We start from the raw sequence: 18180 nt of genomic DNA, 5'->3' as shown, positions 1-18180 counted from the left end.
TTTTTTGTATTCGATAAAGGATCTTGTTATAGTAAGTCAATGTTTAAATTTGGCATTTATACAAATTTGTAATGAATGTGGCATTTTAAAAACCACATATTATTATTTTCTGATTAACTTATCTTGTAATTAGAACACATTTATTATTCAGGCAAAGCCATGGTGAATATGCGACCACGTATCACATCCACTTCGCTCATCATTTAAGTTGTCCATCTCTGTGAAAGGAACAAGGCCCACTAAACAACTTTTAAGGCCCATTTAGGTTAATTCGCCTCATCTCATTCGTAAAGACCGTTTTTACCGTTGACCAAACTAGTGAGTGTTAGCTCGTGATGACGTGGCGGGAAACCGAGAAACCCACGTGCTGTCGGCGTGCGGTTACCCTTTCCCCTTCCCGGCCTCTGTTCCCACCTGAGTAGTAGTACTGCTTGGTGAGATGACGACTCTCGCCGGATTGATTCGACGGCGTTTTGCCAGATCGGTTCCGACTCCGCTGAATTACAAACGCGGTGCACCGTCGCGAAGAGGAACTCGATTGCTGAGCGGTGAAGCTAAGTCGAATCGGGACGAGTTTCCGGTGGAGAACGCCTACGATATCTTGAATGTCTCCGGCAGCAGTTCAATTGCAGAGATCAAAGCATCGTTTCGCAGACTCGCCAAGGAGACTCATCCTGACCTGGTCGATTCGAAGAAAGATCCTTCCAATTCGATACGTTTCGTTCAGATTCTCGCCGCTTATGAGGTTCATAGAATTTGTCTATTAGATTGCATTTTTGGTGGAATGATGAATGAAGAGGTTCAAATTTTCAGGCTTTGTGATAATTGTAGCTTAAGTGAAGGTTCTGATGAGTGATATGATGCAGATTCTTTTAGATTCTGAGAAGAGGGCACACTATGATAGATATCTGTTATCCCGGAGGATGGTGATGACGAAACATTCTACACAAGGGTATACGCTTCACAGGTATAAAACAAGATTGACATTGAGTCAAGAGATGGAAGTGGTTGAGTGGCTGAAGTGGTATAGAGAAGCAATACATGATATAGTATTGGAGAAGAGAGTAGCAAATGGTACAGGCTACTTGGATGAACTTGAAGAAGATTTTTATTCAGCCATCCGAGCTGCATACTTTGGGCCTGATGTAGAATCTGTGGAGCTTCTTCCTGATTGTTTTGAAGCTGAGGAAAGGTCTGTGTATGACACACGAGAGGTTTTGCACTTGGTGTCAGGACGGGATCTTTTTGGCATGGTCTGCTTGGTAGATAATTTTCTTGAGCTGTCTTTTGATTGCTCCAAGAAGTTGGCTTTGTCTTCATTTATGGATTCGGACCTGGGTCAAGAAGTTGATAAAGGCAAATGTGACATGAAATCTGATGAAAGAATTGGTCTTCAGATATCTCATATACAATCCTCAAGAAATAAAAATCATGTTTCGGATGCATATAAAGATATTCAGCTGCATGTATCTGGAAGAGTTGTTGCTACAGCCATTAGGATTCCCCCAAAAGGGTATTGCAAAGAGAATAAAATTGAGGGTGATAACGATCTCATACACGTTTTCCTCAACTCAAATGAAGGATCTAGTCATGGCCCTGAATCTGTATCATATCAGGGAAATGAAAGTGGTGGTAGACTTCTTGTTGGAACTATAAGTGGTCTTGGAACAAGCCCAGATGAAGGCTCATGCTATGTCTATGATGGGAATGGTGCTAAGACTCATGTGCTAATGAAACATAGGACATTTCTGGTTTGTGGCTCATATGATCTAGCATTTATTTTAGTTACTCTTTTTAGGGAATTTTTGTGTGATGCATATTAGCTCTGTTAGTCGTTTGATAAAATAACCTTCGTCATTCACATTCTACAGGTGAGACATTTGCACTGGTACAGAATTGGGGAAAAGGTTTCCGTTTGCGAGTGTAGATGCAGTAGAGCGAAATTACCACCAAGCAAGTAAGCCAAATATTATTTTTGTTTTATTTCAGTTCTGGCTCACATTTAACTCGATCGCATAAACAACTACGATGAGACAGTCTTGTCACTGTTTTATCTTCAGCATAATCCAATTAAACAAAATGATATCTGGAACACTGAAATATAGTTGCTTTGTTGAAATGCTGAAGTAGTCAGGAGTGATCTTTGGTAATTGGTTTTAAAGATTTTATGAAGTTATGACACTGATCTCTAACATAACTTTATCCTTCTTACCTCAGTGACATGAAACCATAATTACATGGATGTGAAAACAGGTTTTGGTTGTTTGAGCCTCGTTGTGGTTTGCATGATGTCGGAGGATGGTATATTGAAACTTATGGGAAAGATAAAAAGAGTCGGACAGTCCTGGCACAAAGATTCTGGGATGGACTGGAAGAGGGGAGTACACTGGCTGGGTAAGCTTATTATATATATGAAGAGAAAGCAACTTATGATGCACTGCTGGCTATAGCTTAAAGGATGAGTGCTACAACTTGTTCAGTAGAAATCACTTCCGATCAACGTTTTTTTGCATCCTTGTATCTGCCTTGACAACATTGTTCCTAAGTCATTTTGAGTCTGCTTACATCTCTTTCCGATGAACTTTTTAAAGTAATTAAAAGGCATGATGGGGCAAGGGGGTCTCTGCATTAGTTGCGAAGTAACCTGACTTATTTATTATTTTTTCCTTCTTCAGGAGACTGCACCCTGGTATCTACTTGCTTACACTAGCGTACCGAACTCTTGATCTTGAAGATGAAAAGAGAAGGAAACGGTCAGTGTTGGAGATCACTGAGGCATGGCTATCTAAAACATTGGATTGGTGTAAAAAATTGGTTAGAAGTAAGGACCTAGGAACTTAAAAAGGTTAACCTTCGTACTTTTCGAGAAAGATCACAACCGCATTACCTACCTTGGAACTTAAAGAGGTTAATCTTTAGTGTCTCTCTCAAGATACACAACCGCAATATCTGTAAATTTCAAGTGGGTTTGGGTTCTCTTTCCGCCAACAGAGTCAACATTCCAAAGATGGAGTGTTTAATGGTTTTAAGGGGATTTTGGAGGGTGTCTCAGACCAGAAGGTGGTTTTGAACCCAGGATGGGCGGGACCAGAAGAAACTGGCTTCTCATAAGAAATAGTGAAACAAATGCATTGTGTTGTGGAATGAAATCATGTGTACTAAAGAACTTTGATTCAAAGTGACTCATTAGACTTGTACAAAATATTATATCTAATGAAACTAGACTTGATTTTCAATAGAAAATAAAACCAGACTTGGTTCTTCAGCTTCTTCCTCTTCTTAAAGTGTCCTTTCCTAAACTCCTAGGCAGATTCATTTCCGGTCAACAAAGCTTTGGCCGGAGGGATCATAGCAACAGCAAAGCGTTCATCCTTGGAGTACTTCTTTCGTAACGCTCCCTTACTCTCACTCCCTTCTTGTTGTTGCTTCCATTGCTGATACGCCAATAGCTTTGCACAGTCCCTGTTTCATATTAAAGAGTCAATATCTAGCCACATAAACAAAACCCATGCGAAGAAATTAACAGAGGTTTTTTACATGAGCTGAGTCTCGGAATAGCCAGTGTGATGCTTGAGAGTGTTGGTCCAAATGGGAGTTTGGTGAAGAGCAGATCTTGCTGCGTAGATTGCAGAAGCAGCTACCACAGATGGACTGAACATTATCGTTGTATCGTAATGCATCACACTTAACTCCGCCAAATAGTGCACCATATTTTCCATCTGAAGACAAAAAGACAAATTGAATTGCTATACTTATAATGTAATGTAAAACCATGGAAGAGACTGTAAAAAAAGCTGTCTTACCTGTTGGTCTGCAATGGAAGCTTTGATGAAGCGGGCAAGGAAGACATAGTGGGTCGGAACTGTCAAGTACCACTCGAGTGTAGACAGTATTGTCTTCTCCATCATAAGAATCTGTTTGCGACTATATGCATGGTCCGCAATATCAGCTAGGTCCCCCACCTGCAAAAGAATTTAAAATTCAGAAGCTGATGACAAGAAGAATCAAAATCAGAAGCTATCCATCAAATAAATGATCCAGGAGTTCTCTGTTATTATCACCTGTGGTGGCCAGATTTCTTCATATTTAGATGACATGAGAAGAGCACTGAGACCAACAAGCTGCAATTCTTTTCTAGGTACTGGCTTAACCGACAAGAATCGATCCAGAATGTTAACAGTGAGGTAAAATGTCTCTGGGTTTAGCTCGAACCGGACGTGTACATCTATCAACCACTCCACCAGAATCAATCTCATCTTTTCGTTAATCTCAGGTTGTGAATGCATGTAATCGCTTGGTCTCCATTCATTCTGCCAATCCAAATGATGAATTTGAATAAAAAAGTTCACACCATAATGCTGAAAAGGAAAGATTCATGATTCATGCATAGTAAACTAACCTCAACAGACTTGTAGAAACGGTAGATATCTTCCACATACTCCACAGCTGCAAGGTCATTCTTAGCATCAACAGAATCGATATCAACAATCTTTTCTTTCTGTTTCTTCTCTAAACCACAAGCAGCCTGAAAAGCAAAAGAAAGAGATAAATTCAGAACAGACCAAAACATCTTCTTACTTCAAACCAAGAATCATCTATTCACAAGTACAATTTTTACCTTGCTTCTAGCGGTAAGAACAGATGTGTATGTGGTTGATTTCTTCTTAGTGGCTTTTTTCTCTTGGACAACAACTAAACTATGTTCATCATCACTGTCTGAGCTTATCTCAATCACTTCTACAGCCTTTGACTTCCCAGCTACCTTCTTTGGCTTTGGTACTGCGACTCTCTTGACTACAGGTTTCTGCAGGTCAAAACAATTATACGTATAACATGAGCATATCAAAACTAACGAAGAAACATAATGGTTTATCAAAAAACAGGGAAAAGGAACAAACTTTAAGATTCTCATCCACAAGAAGAGCGGGATGCTGAGACCGTGTACGAGGACGATGATTGACCTTTGCCGGCTCGTTCTTTGGGTAATTTCCTCGAACAACATTACCGATATCACCAAGAACTTGACGGTTTCTTCCTTTCGCTACGTTTTTGCCATCTTCCACTACAACATCGCCTTCGACACAACAAAACACGAAAGTTTACAACTTTAGATTCAATCTTCAACAATCACCCATATTAAATTAATAATATTTTTCTAAAAAGAGCCACGGACTTTATAATTGATTTCGAAACAGTTTCGTTTCCTTGTTCGTAGATATAACAAGAACAGCACGAAACAATAGAAACGAACAAAACCCAGATGGAAGAAACGGAAATCAAAATCGAAGATCATGGATGATGATGAGTCACTAAAACCAAATCAGTTTTTTTTGGTTAACCCTAAAAAGAATGAAAATCAAAGAACTTTCTTACCCAGGGATTGTTGAGGAACAATCGATCGAGACGTCATCATCTATGCCTTCGCTATCTCTCAGTCTCAGATTAAAATCTGTAGTAGAGAAAAGGGTCCCTTGTATAAAGGAGGCTTCTTGAAGAAGATGAGCAGTTTTAAAGAATAAACCAAATTAAAACAAAATGAGTTTTTCAAATTTTTATAACGGTTTGATTCTTTTTTTTATTTCAATAGTTTATGGTCAATCTTTTTTTAAAAAAATATCTGAAAGCCCATCTAAAAGCCCATTAAACTCGAAGGTTTGATTTCTCCTCTAGTTAATTCAACATATAAGAGATGGGAGAAGGAACCTTAGCTAGATCCTAGCAGGTAGATTGATGTCTGAATTTGAATGTTTTGTTTGTGATATAATGTTCAGTGTCACGGATGTACAACATCAAAAGTAAAACATTAAGGGATCTTTTGCTTGAATTTGTAATTGTAGCTGTAGTGGTAACATAAAAGAGCTTGTGTTTGTTTATACTGCCATGTTGGATTTTGCAAAAAGTATAAATAAACAGAGTTTGGTATCATTTATGTTTGAAGCCTTATCAAACTTTCAAGGTAAATAAGTTTTAACTACAGAAATTATATCCGGAAGCAAACTAAAAGACATTAAGATTTAAGACAAATGAGAGAGGGACTTTGGTTTTCAGATAGCTTTAGGTTGGATTTGTTCGAAGTCGAAAACCTCAAACATGAGCCGCCGAACATCGGGTTTTCCATAGATGGTGTAGGCGAGACCATGAATGGCTTGTTGAACAGCGGTTGTTGCCGGATTCCTTAGTCTTCGGTTGTGTTCATACCGATCATGAACCTCCTCTGAGTATATTATAAAGTTGTGAAGTCGTTTTTCTCTAAGATACCGTCCACAGAATTTGTTCATTAATAGACGTCGATGCTTCTCTTGCAACCACTTCCCTGGTGCGTCCAAGTGCTTCATTAACAAACGTTCTGCCATTGCTATATCCTGCATGATCCCATGATGAAAAACCAGGTCAAACAAAACAAACCCCATCATTTTCATCTTTTGATATGAGGGGTCGTTGTTCTCACCTGTATCTTCTGTCCTACGTATTCTAGCCGCTCAAAACAAAACCGCGGGTGTTCAAACTTGTGTTTTGAAGGATGCAAGAAGCAGAGCTGTATGATTTCAGGTAAGTGAAACAGGGTTAGAGAAGGGAAGTAACATAATGCATGACAAAGCCAGGAGTAACAGATTTTGTACCTGTAAACCGAGTCCAAGTTCGATGTTTCTTGCTTCGGTTATCTCCTTGATTCTATCATTCATCTGTAAAGGGTATCCGAGGGTCTGCATAACTTTGGGTTTGCTGTCAAAATCCCATATGTTCCCTCTGAAACGATGCATTCCTGGTGGAACACAAGCTCTGAATAGCCTCGGGTGTGCGAATAGAGCATCTTCAGGAGGCTGAAGAAACAGAAAACAAAATAAAGGATCAATCTTCTTCGATAAACCAAAGAAGTTAATTGTGAATTTGTAGCTTGATCACTTATATTATTACCTTGTAAGTAGCAATATCTTGCCAATTTAGCTTTTTGCCTTCAAATTCAACAGAAACATAATCTACATCCTCGAGCTGTCTCCTGCTTCGAGGCTGACATTCGTCAGCATCTGGGTCCATCCCAAACACCTCAAAAAGTACACGATACACTTCCGGCATCCCATAGCATAGATAGATGGCACCAAACAAAGCCCAGAACACAGATCTAGCCAGAACAAATAAAATTAACATGGATAAAGTACATGTCACTTATGAGATATTGGGATGCACAGACTCATCAAATCTTCAGTCATTTAATTCAATCAGATGGTAAGCCTGAGCTAGATATCTAGCACCAGCTATCACACAGCCCATTTCAGTGCTGGAACTTCAGTTTATCATATATTAGACAACAAATGACGACACACTGCAACAGATAAGACAGATCGATCCTATCCAAGATGAGAAAACTTTCATCAGCTAACTAAATAAACAGCTAGTTTAAGTCCCCTTTGGAGGATTCAAAGCTTATATAAAGTGAAATTTGGCAATGGTACAACAAGTAAGATATCAAACTCATGGTGAGACTTAAGGCTTATCTAAACATAGAATGTAATATCCACATAAGTACTTGAGAGGATGGGACATCATATACTAGTTCCTACTACTACTTATATCATTTTTCTAACACATTAAAGCTCCAGTCTCAGCTCAAAGCAAAAGAAACTGTTGTATAACTCAACTGAAATCATCATCATCATCCAAGCACATACAATGAGAAAGAAAGAAGAGAGAAACTTACTTAACCGGAGGCTCACGCTCTTTTCTAATCAACTTATCCATATCATCATAAGGAAAGATGAGATTTTGCAAGCTCGCTGCTTTAATCCACTTTGGAAGATACCTCTTCCCAATCAAAGCAAACGCTCTCTCCCTCATAGGCCCTGGAGACTCTCTAGGATACCTCTGTAAGAAAAACTCCGTAAGAGCAAGCTCAAGCACATACTGACCCAGAAACCAAAGCCTGGAGTGCCCATTCTTGACATGTCTCGCACGTGCCCTGTCACACGACGGATGCTGGAAAGCAAGATAGAGCAACGTATCAAAGTGCTTCGCAGGATTATCATCTCCTAAGCTCTCCGAAGGCTCCAGAGAATACCCTAAAGCTTGTTTAACTTCAAGAAGATACTCATCAATCCAAGTTTTATCAGCGTTGTTAAGCTTTGACGATGGGAGGCAAGAGCTGAGCAAAGGAAACGACTTGAGAGACAATTGTGGACTATTGAGGAATCTCTCAGCTAATTTCTTGTCGTCTAATGGCGGCCTTAAGATGAATCGTTTCGGAGGAACTTTCTTCTTCGGTCCTGTCGCGGTTTTACGCTGCGCTAGCTCCTTGAGAAGACGTTGAGGGCTGTCTCGTGGAAGACCTTGAGTCTCAGCCGTCACGGAAGCGCAAATTCGGAGATTTTGGAATCTGGGTTTTGTGAGAATCGATGCGGTTAGTTGGGTTTTAGATGGGAACTGAGAAATTGAAGAAGAAAATGAGATTTCAGGTGCTGAAGATGAACAAATGCGAAGGAGAGAAGAAGATGAAGACGAAGAACAAAGCTCCATTGCTTTTTTAGACTCTTATCTAACAAAAATTGAAGACTCAAATCATCAAATTCTCGAGTCGAGAGCGCTTCTGCTCGCGCAAAGACACGATTTTTGCAGTAACAGTAGAAAGATTTGGCAAAGAAGATTGCAGAGCTCCATGGATAAGGTCGTGTCGGGGAGATTTTTGTTTCTGGATCATGGTTTGAGGCCTTTAAAGCCCATTAAAAGCCCAACGATATATAGCATGACCCGTAAGACATGTAATCTGTTTTTTTTGTAATGTAGGATGGATCATTAGGAAAAAGGAAACTCAAAGTCAATTTATATTTGTATATTGTGTTTTGGGCTTATATACTATAGTATATTTATATTTAATATAATGTTGTACGACACAACATGTAGATTAATTATTTAAAGACAACGTGCATGCCTTTTAGCAGAAAAAATGCTACATGCACATATAAAGGCATTGATAAAATTGAAATAATTAGCTAATTATGGCCTTACTTGTTTAACTTCTATATCCAGAATGAACATTATTATTATTGTTGTCTTCTGATCAGTTCCTTCCTCTTGTCTTCACTGTGATTACTTGTTTTTTTTTGGGCTAAACGAATATTCGTGAGAGGCGATTATTCAACCATTTGTTTCGAACGTACGAATTTTTTTTTTTTTTTTTTTTTTTTTTTTTTTGTCGTCATTTCGAACGTACGAATAAAAAAGAGAGAGATCGTTTCTAAATCAAATCACGCGAATATAAAAATAAATCGATTAGAATAACTTTTCATGCTTTCTTAAGGAAAATTATAAAATAAAATGACAAATAACAGAAAGAAACGTGATCGCCTTTAGTTGCATGCACATATGGAGTAGACTGAGTGGTAGTAGTAGCAGCACCTCTTTTTTGAATTATTCTCGTCAACTACAGAAGCATGAAAACGAGAACGCTTAAACGTCTATATCAATAATTATCATCTTACCAAAGATTAAAATCTTTACATATATATATAATTAAATCATTAGCTTTTCAGAAATAACGTAAACCAGCCCTTAAGCAAAGGAAAACCATTATTCAGAATGACAAGTTAATTAAGCATCGTTATCAACTTATGTAACCCTCTCAATTTATCCCCACCACCTTCTTCCATTCCCTCATATTGATTATCTTTTGTGATCATACGCACATTACACTGGTAGAGAACAATACATATATTATGATACTTACACCAAAACTATAAAAAGGGATCCATTCATTTAAAATCATTCCTTAGAAAAACAATCAAACTAGCCCTGGGCATATAATCCGGATCCGAAAAAACCGATCCGAACCGATCCGAAAAATCCGATTTGGATCGGTTTCGGTTACTATGTAAAAACCGATCGGATTTTATGTTGAACATGATTCGGATTTCGGATTTAAACCGATCCGAACCGAAATCCGATCGGTTATCTGCTAACCCGAATACACATGGTCTAATACATCACATAGTATACATATAATCTCTATGTTTTTGTACTTCAACGCTCAAACCTCTTTTTTACGTCGGATTGTTCGGATTTAGAGTGTAAGTTTCGGATTTATAGTGTAGAATACGAATCCGAAACCGATCCGAAATATGATTCGGTTTAAACTCGGATTTGTAATAAAATTTGAAAACCGATCCGAATCCGAAAAAATCCGAACCGATCCGATCCGAAAACCAGTCGGATTCAAATCGGATTCTATATATCCCAATCCGAAAATCCGAACTCCGAATAATCCGATCCGATCCGATCCGAAAATCCGAACGCCCAGGGCTAAATCAAACGATGCCAAAACTTAGAAAGCTACTTAGCTTGTGCAACACCACACAAAAGCTTATATATATATGATCCCGCGAAGATAGAAGAGTGGACTTGTGAGGAGACTTGAAGCCCTATATAACGATGAACTCTCTCCATTGAGTGAAGATAATTTAAAAATATGGCTTTGGTGTACAAAACGAATCTCTCGTTACTTCTTCTCTCTCTTTTTCTAACCTTCAACCTCGCCTCCGCTCAACTCCGCCGCAACTTCTACGCGGGAAGTTGCCCTAACGTCGAACAAATTGTCAGAAACGCCGTTCAGAAAAAAGCTCAGCAAAGTATCATCACCATTCCCGCCACTCTACGCCTATATTTCCATGATTGCTTCGTCAATGTAAAACATATACTTTTCTTGATAATTTTCTTCTCCTGCGTAAATTTATCTCATTATTTTATATAATTTATGGATTTATAGGGATGTGATGCATCAGTGATGATAGCGTCGACTGATAGTAATAAGGCAGAGAGGGATCATGAGGACAATATATCGTTAGCCGGAGATGGATTTGACACCGTCAATAAAGCTAAAGAAGCTCTCGATGCCGTCCCAAATTGTCGTAACAAAGTTTCTTGCGCCGATATACTCACGATGGCCACTCGTGACGTTGTCAATATTGTTAGTTACTCAGACTTACATTTTATTATATAATATAATGTTTTCTTAAACTAAAACATTCTTGTAAGTTACTAATTTAAATTCAAAAATATAGGCGGGTGGACCAAAATACGACGTGGAATTGGGAAGGCTAGATGGTCTATCGTCGACGGCCGCTAGTGTCGAAGGGAATTTGCCGCATCCGACGGCCGGTGTCAACCAACTCACTTCGCTTTTTGCCAAAAATGGCCTTAGCCTTAACGACATGATCGCTCTCTCTGGCAAGTGTTGAACTACTTCTCGATCAAGAATATATTGTACATTTTTGTTTTTTTTAACATTACTATCTTTTGGACAAAACTTAGTTAGCAGTGACTTAAAATTGATATTATCTCGGTTTAGCTTGAACTATATACCCGATTTTGATTAGGATTTATATGTGTTATGTTTAATTTCTGTTATTACACGATGTGACATCTTAGATACCCACTCATCTATTCACTAATACATTTTCAGGTTCTTGGTTACTTTGGTTTAGGATTCGCGCATTGCACCAAAGTGTTCAATCGGATATACAGTTTCAACAAGACAACTAAAGTGGATCCCACAATCAACAAAGAGTTCGTGACAGAGCTAAAAAGGTCGTGTCCTCAAGACATAGATCCAAATGTAGTTATAAACATAGATCCAACACCAAGACAGTTCGACAACGTTTACTACAAGAACTTGCAGCAAGGAAAAGGATTGTTCACGTCTGATCAAGTCTTATTCACGGATCGTCGGTCAAAGCCAACCGTTGACTTATGGGCTAGTAATGCACAGCTGTTTAACCAAGCTTTTGTTAACTCCATGATCAAGCTTGGTCGTGTTGGTGTCAAAACCGGCAGTGATGGTAATATCCGTCGTGATTGTGGCGCTTTCAATTGATCTGAAAATATATATATATATGTTTTATAATATATTTATTTCCTCCATTCAGTTGTATATCCTTCATAAAATAAATTGTCACAAAACGGTCTTTTGTAAAATTGTATGGTTGGTGAAAAAAGATACGAGACCTATATCTATATGATGTCGTTCTATCACTTTGGGGATTACTTGTTAGACTTAAGGTTGTCGTAGTTAATAAGACTAGTTAACTAATATATGAACGAAAAAAGTAAAATAGTCAGGAGTAGTAGTTGAGATTTCAGAAAGATACAAGGTGGCTATAACACAATTATTCGGAATGACAAGTGAAGCATCGTTATCAACTTATGCATGTATCCCTCTCAATTTATCCCCACCACTATCTCTATTCCCTCATATAGACTATCCCTCTCTATACGCACACAACATTGATAGAGAACAATATATAGTATGATATTTACAACAAACCAAAAACGGATCAGTTCATTTAAGAACTCTTTAAATACAAAAAAAAAAATAGTTGCATTAAAAAAATGTATTAATTAAATTCTACTAATCAAATATTTTAAACTAACCAAAAAAAACTATTATACTTCAAAATCAGTCGTTAGAAAAAAACCATCAAATGATGCCAAAACTTAGAAAGTATTTATTAGTCTTTTTAAAAAAAAAAAAAAATATAGTGAATGCAAGCTGGCCGGTGCTACTTGTACACTTATATATAAAGATCTCTCAGTCCATACATATTAAGAGTAAAAATAATTTTAAAACATGGCTTTGGTGAATAAAACGAATCTCTCGTTGCTTCTTCTCTCTCTTTTTCTAACACTCAACCTCGCCTCAGCTCAACTCCGTCGCAAAACTTCGTTGTTTGTTTTACGAAGCTTGTTCAGCTAAGTAGTAATAATTAAATCTTGGTTTTTGGTTTCAGTTTATCGCAAAACGCCAAAACCTAAATGGTAATATTATAAGTGAGAACAAATTTTTTTGAAGGAAATAAGAAACATTATATGATATTTATCAAGGAATACATCATATATGATTAGTCCAAGTGAGATAATACGTTAAGTGTGAGTTAAATCGATTCATTTTGAATCACTTGGCCCAAAACTTGTTTCTCTTCTGATCCGTTAGCAAAAGCGACACCGATTTGTAGGTTTGGTGTTGAGGTTTAGGTCACACAGCTAACTTGTGTGGAATTTTTTTTACTCCTACATCATTACGTTTTTTCGCTGTGTGTAATGTCTTTTATTTTTTATTTTTTTTTTTTTTTTGACGTATGCCGAAAATATTCTCATGCAGAGAGTTGGGATTTTGGGGTAATGCAGAAAGAGAGTAGTCAATAGATTTGATTTTCTAACTTTCCATTCTTATTCCCTATTATGTTTTCGATAGTGACCATTAAAGTTAGTTGGGCATTTATTATTTCAGCCAAGATATTATCTTCAGTCGGAACCATCTCATTTAATTCATCAGACCTATATATGTATATAATAAGTCGCTTAATTATTTTCGTTTATTTCACATCTTCAAATAGTAACAAATTACTTTATATCTAATATTAATCGTCAAATGCACAACTAAACAAAAAATTGTGCGTTACGTTCTGCATTTAGATATTGCTTAATTCTAATATTATTAATTTCTTGAGAAACACTTTCTCTATCATTTCAAATTTTTTTTGTGTGTGTGTCATACCTACCAGTCCTTTGTTTGGTTGAAATGGTCATAGTCTAACTCATAGATTTCTAAAACTCTTAAGTAAATGTCTTTCAACGGTTGAAGTTCAACTTAAAGTTTAATTAGTTTTACACAAATAATGCAAAATTTTCCATTTTGTGTTTATCTTCCTTGATTAGTGAAAAATTCTCTTACTACGAGTAATATAAACCAAAGTCTAAAGAATTCGTGTTATTTCCGATTCAATGATAATTTTTACTGTATTGTGTTTCGGTCGTTACTCGTTACGAGTCTTCTAAAAATAAGTAAAACTCTTGTCTCTTGATAATTGTGCTTTACATTTTAATAATAGGAATTCTCAAATGTTGACAACCTTTAAGTTCTCGAAGGATCGATCCTATCATTGAAAACATGCATGCATGTATTACAGAATTAATATAATAGACAGTTAACACATTTACTAAGCAAAATCATATAAGTAAACAACATAATTGTATAATGTTGTACATAGTTGATATGTGTAATGGTGTTGGTATGTAGAGATTGGTTATACGTATTACGTATATCATATGTCGTGTGCCATTAATTGCTACTTATATATTAACCATTCGACTAACACAGTACAATAAAGTTATAGGGTGTATAACACGTACATATATATCCTAAAAAAAAAAAAGAACACGTATATCTTGGTTGCTCTGCTCACTCACGCGCCGTTAAAAAATGGTAAGGTAAATTTATATGTCTATAAATATGAATGGATTCATGTACTATAATGATCATAACACTTATGCAACAATATAATTAAAAACAAATGGCCTCGATGCTAAAATCATTATTGTTTCTTTTTGTGATCGCTATCTTCACCACCATAAGCCCCTCAAAGGCTCTCAGCCGAAACTTTTACGCCAATATTTGTCCGGACGTCGAAGAGATGGTCAGAGAAGCGGTTGAGAAGAAAGCGAAGGAAACGTTCATCACGATTCCCGCAACCCTTAGATTATACTTTCATGATTGTTTCGTGAATGTACATTAAACATTTTTTCTTCTTCATTTTGTTTTCAATCTTTCTTCGTTCTTGCTTAATTAACTGTATATATAATTATTTTGTCTATTAATGGATTAATTGACTAAACCCTAGGGATGTGATGCGTCGATAATGATAGCCTCAACAAAACAGAACAAAGCTGAGAAGGACCACGAGGAAAATTTATCGTTGGCCGGAGACGGGTTTGACACGGTAATAAAAGCTAAGAAGGCCGTGGATGCCGTTTCTAACTGCCGTTATAAAGTCTCTTGCGCCGATATCCTGACGATGGCCACTCGGGACGCCATTTATCTTGTTAGTAACTCACAACGCATACCGATATCCGATCCTGAAGAAAAATTTAACTCATAACTTCATATATATTAAATATTTAATTTGATTTTAATATAGATGGGCGGACCCTATTACGAAGTTGAACTGGGAAGGTACGATGGTGTAACCTCGACAGCCGATAGCGTGGAAGGGAATTTGCCACTGCCGACGGACGACGTCAACAACCTGACTGCTCTCTTCGCAAAAAAGGGACTAGACGTCGATGATATCATAGTTCTTTCAGGTAGGAAAGATTTTACTCGGCTGTAGAACTTTATTTTTCTCAAATGCCTTTTATTTTTAACAAAATAAAAAAAAAAAAAAATTATAATAAAAAATTGACTCGGTAATAGATTTTTAGAAATTAAACGTAATTATTTCATATTGATTTTAGGTTCGATCTTGTTGGAGTTTTAGGTTTAGTAACTCTTAACCTATCGTTCTCCTTTAACGTTCTCTTAAGTTGATTACACTACTCTCTCACGTTTTTTTTTTGGGTAGGGTCCCACAGGGTGGGAGTGGCCCACTGTACCAGTATTTCACACAGGCTATATGGCGAAGACTCGACGATGCCGATCGATCCAGTATATGCATCAAATCTTAGAAAAGCATGCCCAAAAGACGTTGACCGCAACAAGTTCGTTTTCATGGTCCCGAACTCTTCGAATGTGTTTGATAATGCATATTATCGAAATCTGAAAGAGCTGAAAGGCGTTTTTGAGTCGGACCAGGCTCTCTACACCGACCCGCGCTCAAAGCCATTTGTTGAAGAACTCGCGACTGATGGTCAATTGTTCCACAGAGCCTTTGCACGCTCAATGATTAAGTTGGGAAGGGTCGGCGTGAAAACGGTCAGCAACGGAAATATCCGCCGCCGTTGCGACGCCTTTAACTGAAATTTGAGAGAATATGTAACTTGGGGCCTAAGTAAAGTACCCATCATATCTATAATGTAATAAAGTCTATAAAGACCCAAATATTTATTTTTAAAAATGGGCCTGTCTATGTTCGGCCCACTTAACTTCTCTGTTTTAACGATTAACTTACTTACACATCGTTACAATTTGCTTCAAATGAAACAAGTTACAGTAAAACCTCTATAAATTAATACTATATAAATTAATAAACATTATAAATTAATAAATTTTGCTGGTCCCAAGTCGTGCCAATGTAAAAATTAACCAAATTCGATAAGATAATAATTTTTTTGAAATTCCCTTACAAAATATAGTCCCAATAATATCATAAATTAATAATCATTATATATACACATATATTTATATATAAGTAAATATATTAATGTATTTGTAGATATATTAATGTATATTTTATTTTTTTGTAAAAATAAAATTTGGGAGATTTGCACAACTAACCTTTATTATGATACCCTTTTCTACAAATACCCTCTCTAGTTATTCATTTTCAATAATACCCTCTTCAATATACAAAATGACTAAATTACCCTCTTTTATTATAACCCATGATGAAAAAGGAATATCCGAAAATTTTCCCGCCAAAAATTTTCGACAAAAAATTTTCCAGCCAAAAATATTTCGGCAAAAAATTTCCCGCCAAAAATTTTCCCGCCAAAAAGTTTCAGCCAAAATTTTTTCGCAATTTCTTAAAAAAACCTTGTAAATATTTATAAATCCCTTAAAAAATCCTTTAAAAACCCTTGTAAATCTTTTAAAAGTCATTCAAAACCTTTCAAAACTTGAGTAAACCTTTTAAAACCATTGTAAATCATTTTATAACATTTATAAACACTTGTAAATCCCTTTAAACCACTTATAACCGTGATAAATCATTTAATAAAAACTTTTGTAAGCTTATAAAACCCGTTAAAAACCCTTGTAAATCCTTAAAACCCATTTTAAAGAACTTGTAATACATTTAAAAACTTTTGTAAACCCTTCAAAAACCTTTGTAAACTTCTAAAACCCTTTAAAACTTCTTTTAAATCCTTTAAAACTATTTTTAAATCTTTGTATGCCTTTAAATATACTTTTAAATCCTTTTAAAAACACTTCTAAATCCTTTTAAAAAACCTTGAAAAATCCTTGTAATTTTTTAAAATCCTTTAAAAATTCTTGTAAATCCTTTTAAAAATGTTATAAACTTATAAAAACTTTTAAAAACCATTGTAAATCATTTAAAAACCATTTAAAAACCTTTGTAGTCTTATAAAACTCTTTAAAAACCATTACAAATCTTTTAAAAACCATTTAAAAACTCTTGTAAATCCCTTTAAAAACTCTTGTAAATCCCTTTAAAAACTCTTATAAACCCTTTAAAAGCCCCTTTAAAAAATCTTGTAAACCCTTTAAAAAAATTTGGCGGGAAAATTTTGAAAAAATAATTTTTTTTTGCGGGAAATTTTTTGGCGGTAAAATTTTTTCTCGGAAACTTTTTTGGCGGGAAATTTTTGGGGGGAAAATTTTTTTAAGGAATATTCCTTCTCTTGTGAAAGAATATTCTTTCAAATAGGGGTAAAATAGCCATTAAAAATTAAGAGAGGGCAAAAATGAAAATGGTAAAAAAAGAGGGTATTTTTAAAAAAGGGTATTATAAAAAGGTTATTGGTATCAATATCTCATAAAATTTCTCCTAGAGTTCACCTCAATAAATAATTTTATTTTAGTATATTTTTAAAAAATAATTTTGTAATATATACCATCACAGGCCATAAAAATAATCAAATTAGACTTACGTTTTCAATTTTTAAATTTACATAATATTCATTTTACATATAAGATGTGAAAATATAACAATTGAGGTTATTAAAATACATTTGAATTTATGTATATCATTTGTAAGTGAATTTATCAATAATTTTGATGTTTTTAGTCAAATCTCTTTTAAAAAAAATATAATATTTATTTTCAAACTACTGTCTAATTTATAATATCTAAAAGATTAGTCTTATTTTTGTAAAATTGTGTCAATTCATATTTTTAAAATATTTGAAAATTAAAAATACCACTATAAATTAATAATTATTAGTTTACATTAGATAAATTAATTTTACTATAAATTAATAAAATATCTTGGTCCCAACAATATTAATTTATAGAGGTTTTACTGGACTTCAAGATAAAATGATTAAAATCATTGTTTTAAACTGGATAGGAGAAATGAAGATGTGGTGCTCAAGATTGGAAAATCTCAGATTCAGTTGGATTTCAAGAGAAGGCAACAAATGTGAAGATCTCATATATTTTGGCATAAACTTCAATTCCAGAAAACAATTATGTTGTCTATTATTCTTACATTCCAACCAATTTGGTTTCTCTATTACATT

At 35.6% G+C, this 18180-nt stretch overlaps 5 protein-coding genes across 8 annotated transcripts in view; 3 read left to right on the top strand and 2 right to left on the bottom strand.

Annotated features, from left to right (window-relative positions):
- Positions 1 to 336: 336 nt before the first annotated feature.
- LOC17877421 lies at positions 337 to 3265 on the top strand. 2 transcript variants are annotated; one of them, XM_006283465.2, is made up of 5 exons: positions 342 to 745; positions 867 to 1751; positions 1872 to 1957; positions 2254 to 2394; positions 2676 to 3265. In XM_006283465.2, the coding sequence occupies exons 1-5, from the start codon at positions 440 to 442 to the stop codon at positions 2839 to 2841; spliced, it is 1584 nt and encodes a 527-aa protein (XP_006283527.1). In that variant the 5' UTR covers positions 342 to 439; the 3' UTR covers positions 2842 to 3265. The 2 variants fall into 2 exon arrangements, with proteins under 2 accessions (XP_023634822.1, XP_006283527.1); XM_023779054.1 differs by lacking the exon at positions 2676 to 3265 and having other exon boundaries at positions 337 to 745; positions 2218 to 2309.
- LOC17879543 (cyclin-B1-1) lies at positions 3155 to 5498 on the bottom strand. Its single transcript, XM_006283727.2, has 8 exons — positions 5374 to 5498; positions 4899 to 5074; positions 4619 to 4804; positions 4400 to 4525; positions 4062 to 4310; positions 3804 to 3962; positions 3538 to 3719; positions 3155 to 3462 (listed from the first exon to the last, which is right to left on the bottom strand). Exons 1-8 carry the CDS (start codon positions 5411 to 5413, stop codon positions 3303 to 3305), a joined length of 1278 nt encoding a protein of 425 aa, XP_006283789.1. The 5' UTR covers positions 5414 to 5498; the 3' UTR covers positions 3155 to 3302.
- A 402-nt stretch (positions 5499 to 5900) lies between these two features.
- On the bottom strand, positions 5901 to 8614 carry LOC17880566 (ribonuclease III domain-containing protein RNC1, chloroplastic). The gene is made up of 5 exons (XM_006283433.2): positions 7697 to 8614; positions 6916 to 7120; positions 6621 to 6821; positions 6449 to 6535; positions 5901 to 6362 (listed from the first exon to the last, which is right to left on the bottom strand). Exons 1-5 carry the CDS (start codon positions 8506 to 8508, stop codon positions 6045 to 6047), a joined length of 1623 nt encoding a protein of 540 aa, XP_006283495.1. The 5' UTR covers positions 8509 to 8614; the 3' UTR covers positions 5901 to 6044.
- A 1777-nt stretch (positions 8615 to 10391) lies between these two features.
- The window catches only part of LOC17879681 (peroxidase 50), a 12240-nt gene continuing 4451 nt past the window's right edge, over positions 10392 to 18180 (top strand). The window contains exons 1-4 of one of the 3 annotated variants that reach the window (XM_006284050.2): positions 10392 to 10669; positions 10751 to 10951; positions 11046 to 11211; positions 11469 to 12015. In XM_006284050.2, coding sequence (XP_006284112.1) covers positions 10454 to 10669; positions 10751 to 10951; positions 11046 to 11211; positions 11469 to 11857 — 972 coding nt within the window. In that variant the 5' untranslated portion in view covers positions 10392 to 10453 and the 3' untranslated portion in view covers positions 11858 to 12015. Of the gene's footprint in view, positions 10670 to 10750; positions 10952 to 11045; positions 11212 to 11446; positions 12016 to 18180 lie in introns of those variants that run through there. The other 2 variants (XM_023779549.1, XM_023779548.1) reach the window with 2 other exon arrangements.
- Positions 14272 to 15925, top strand: LOC17879415 (peroxidase 50). The gene is made up of 4 exons (XM_006285787.2): positions 14272 to 14546; positions 14661 to 14861; positions 14958 to 15123; positions 15381 to 15925. Exons 1-4 carry the CDS (start codon positions 14334 to 14336, stop codon positions 15773 to 15775), a joined length of 975 nt encoding a protein of 324 aa, XP_006285849.1. The 5' UTR covers positions 14272 to 14333; the 3' UTR covers positions 15776 to 15925.

The sequence above is a fragment of the Capsella rubella genome, unplaced genomic scaffold (genome assembly GCF_000375325.1).
Source record: "Capsella rubella cultivar Monte Gargano unplaced genomic scaffold, Caprub1_0 scaffold_7, whole genome shotgun sequence".
Lineage (NCBI taxonomy): Eukaryota > Viridiplantae > Streptophyta > Magnoliopsida > Brassicales > Brassicaceae > Capsella > Capsella rubella.
The sequence above is the reverse complement of the archived record's forward strand: the minus strand, read 5'-3'. Positions and strand labels throughout refer to the sequence as shown.